Source organism: Gavialis gangeticus, unplaced genomic scaffold (assembly GCF_001723915.1).
Source record: "Gavialis gangeticus isolate Ggan-Ray unplaced genomic scaffold, GavGan_comp1, whole genome shotgun sequence".
Classification (NCBI taxonomy): domain Eukaryota; kingdom Metazoa; phylum Chordata; order Crocodylia; family Gavialidae; genus Gavialis; species Gavialis gangeticus.
The window spans coordinates 182,039,715-182,042,819 of NW_017728992.1; the positions used below are offsets into that span (position 1 = coordinate 182,039,715).

Here is a 3,105-nt window from a genome sequence, read left to right on the forward strand (position 1 = left end):
TATATATATATATATATATATAGTATGCTTACACAAAAGGGAGCTATTATTTCAAGCAGTCATGTGTTGTTTAAAACAGTCTTCAGTTAATTTCAAAGGCTTTAACCAAAGTTAGTAAGTCACTGGATCACTGTTTCCTAAAATAAGTCCATTCTAATGCCAAAAAAAAGTCCGATGTGAAAAAAGTGACTGTAGATAAAGCAAATTGTATTCCTTTTAAAATTCTACTTGTACAAGATGAGTGCAGGAAATGTAGTCAAATTTTTCTCGACAGACTGGACAAGTACAAGATGGCACACAAGCAAGCATTTTACTCAGCAGACAGTACCAATGTAGGGGCTTAAGTGCCAGTACAACCATCATTTAAAGCCCCAGGATGAAGATCATGGTCAATGAGTTCACTCCTTTAGGACAATAAAACACTTTACAATGAAGGTAAATGGTATTTGTGCAGCAGAAGGACTTCTCATCAACTAATCAAAGACTGTGAAATGAACTTGCAGATGAACTGAGAAGTATCACAAATCTCACCCCCTTTCCCTCCAACTACCTTGGGCATTTGACCCTATTTTCTCAGTCAGTATAAAGCACCTGACTTTCCCATCACATGTAAATAGCCAAAATGTAGAAAAGGTTTTGGATGAATGGGCGGAATGATGATGTAACAATATGTTTTTAGATGTGCTTTCTTTTCAAAGAGTTTCATTTTAATAAGAGACTTATCACTCTGCACATTTCTTTCATTAGTACGTCAAAGATCCTGGAATAGCATAAAAGAAAAAACAAGTATTAAGAAAAACAAAATTACCTCAGATTTCTTTTAATTTAAATCTGCATTTAGTTTCATTATACAACTTATGAATAAAACATGTACTCTGTCAGATTAGTAAAACAAATTACTTACAGTTTCTTTATCTGTTTCTGGGGGTGTAACATCTACAATCTTTCACAAGCTGTGATGGTTTCAATTTCACCAAATATTGTAATGTTTGTGAGTATGCACAAGATTACTTAAGTTCCATATAAATAGAAAAATTCTTTTATTGTTAACTAACAAGTGTCAGGTCACACAGCAATACCTTTTAAAACAAGTATTGTCATCTGTACCATGAACAGTGTGGGCTTGGTTTCTCTTGCATGGTTCATGATGGAACTCCTCAAAACAATTTACCTGTGGAAGCCCATTTTGTGCCTGGAATGGATGATTAAAATGCACGCAGCCTCCCAAGTGAGAGTGATTTTGGAGGTCATCTCTTGCAGCAAAAGCAAAAGTTTTATAGGTTTTCTCTTCTTTTTTTCTACCTCTTACTACTTCAATCGATAATCTTGAGGTCTGAAAAACAAAAATTCTCATATCAAAAAAAAAAACCAAAACCCTTCAGATGCAGAGCTTATAGATTAAAAAAATAAGAGTGCAGGAATGATTCATTTATAAAACTCATAAAATCTGCATGCATTATAATTTCATAATTTCCTTTCTTCTGCTGTCTGAAATTTCAGCTGTCACTATTGTTTTTGGCATATTTTTTGTATAAAGATAAAATAAACCCACACACATTGCTTGCAGAACAAGCCACAGAGGGCTACACAGCCACTTGGGAATTTATAGTTGGGGAACTGATGGTCCTGAAATTTGAGCTGGAGTGGGTGGCAGCAGGAACAGCACGATTACATTGCTTTAAAACACAATGTAACTTTTAGTAAAAGCAAAAACAATGGGTGCTCACTTTTCTGGTAGTAACTTTTAGCCACAAACAACGGAGGACTTAGCATTCAAATCCAGCAGCATTCAGAAAAATCAGTTTGTCAGGTTCCAAATGGACTTAAGGACTGAAGACAATGGGTACATCTACATGAGATGCTGCAATGCGTAGTAGCTTATTCTACTGCGTATGAGTGCATCATGGCAAAACCATGCTAATGCCCAGTAGAATTAGTCTACTGTGCATTAAGCATCATAAAAAAAACTATTGGCTGTTGCTACTGTGCATTAGCATGGGTTAACGTGCCTTTATGTAGTACCTCATATTGGAGCTACCAAACTTAACGTGCAGTAGCAAAGGCGCATTAATGAACGTGTAGGCGTGCCTGATGTTTGCAACAGTTAAGTGTCATCTGCAATTCACAAAAGTAAACCTGCATATACTTACAAGCATTTAATTCTCCTTAATATAAATACTAGGGGAACCAGCAAAGAAATGGAAGCTCACAGCAGAAACGACTCAAAGGATCAAGAGGGCTATAAGCAGCCACTGCAACAGTCTCGTATTTCTGCTGAGACTTCACTGCCATGCCTTGAGGACTCAGCTCCTTCCAAAAGATAGCACCGCAGTGCAAGGGCACAGATTCAGTACTGCAGTGCTTCTGCATATAAACACTGAATCCGTGAACTTCTTATACAACATTTTAAGATTATACAAATTATGATGAGGAAAGCAAAGAAAGAACAGCAGATTTTCATAAAGTCTGTATTACCAGACTTTACCATTCGTTCCATTGTCTCATGTAAATTGTATATTCTTTACATTAACCTCTGAACTTCATCTTCACTCCAAATGAAAAAACTGGGAACACAACACATGGACTTAACAAGAAGTTTTAAACAATCTGGGAGTGTTTACAACAATTTTAAAGTTGAACTGAAAGAAATCCAGGCTTTGGTGGCTACGTAATGTAATGTAAAGCCACGTCTTCCAGCGCTTTACCAGACATCACCCCCCTCCATCCCCTGAGCCTTTGGAAATGCTTCCTATTTGTTATTCAAAGTGCATCCTACACACAAACTTACGCTCGGTTTGAAACATCACCGGGTCTGCTATGTATTAAGAGGAAGATTTTTAAAAGCACTCACTCTTGGTTTAATCACTGACATAGGTAATAGTAAAAGTGGACTAATGGTGAGGGCTTTTGAAAACCCCAAGTTAATGATATTACTGATTGCATGACATAGTACAAGCTCCTTCTTATTAAATCTCTCGTTCTTTGTAGGCCAAATCATTCCCACAAGCACTGCATTTTCTTTTTTTTTTTTTTTTTTTTTTTTTTGGGGGAAAGGCTAACACTTCAGGGGAGTTTTAAAATCATGCTTTTATTAAAATATTATAG

At 36.3% G+C, this 3,105-nt stretch overlaps 1 protein-coding gene across 1 annotated transcript in view; it reads right to left on the reverse strand.

The window, feature by feature from the left end:
* Nucleotides 1-1,021: 1,021 nt before the first annotated feature.
* The window catches only part of MRPL13 (mitochondrial ribosomal protein L13), a 98,307-nt gene continuing 96,223 nt past the window's right edge, over nt 1,022-3,105 (reverse strand). Inside the window, exon 7 of the mRNA XM_019528111.1 lies at nt 1,022-1,333. Within this exon, the coding sequence (XP_019383656.1) occupies nt 1,309-1,333 (25 nt within the window). The 3' untranslated portion in view covers nt 1,022-1,308. The remainder of the gene's footprint in view (nt 1,334-3,105) is intronic.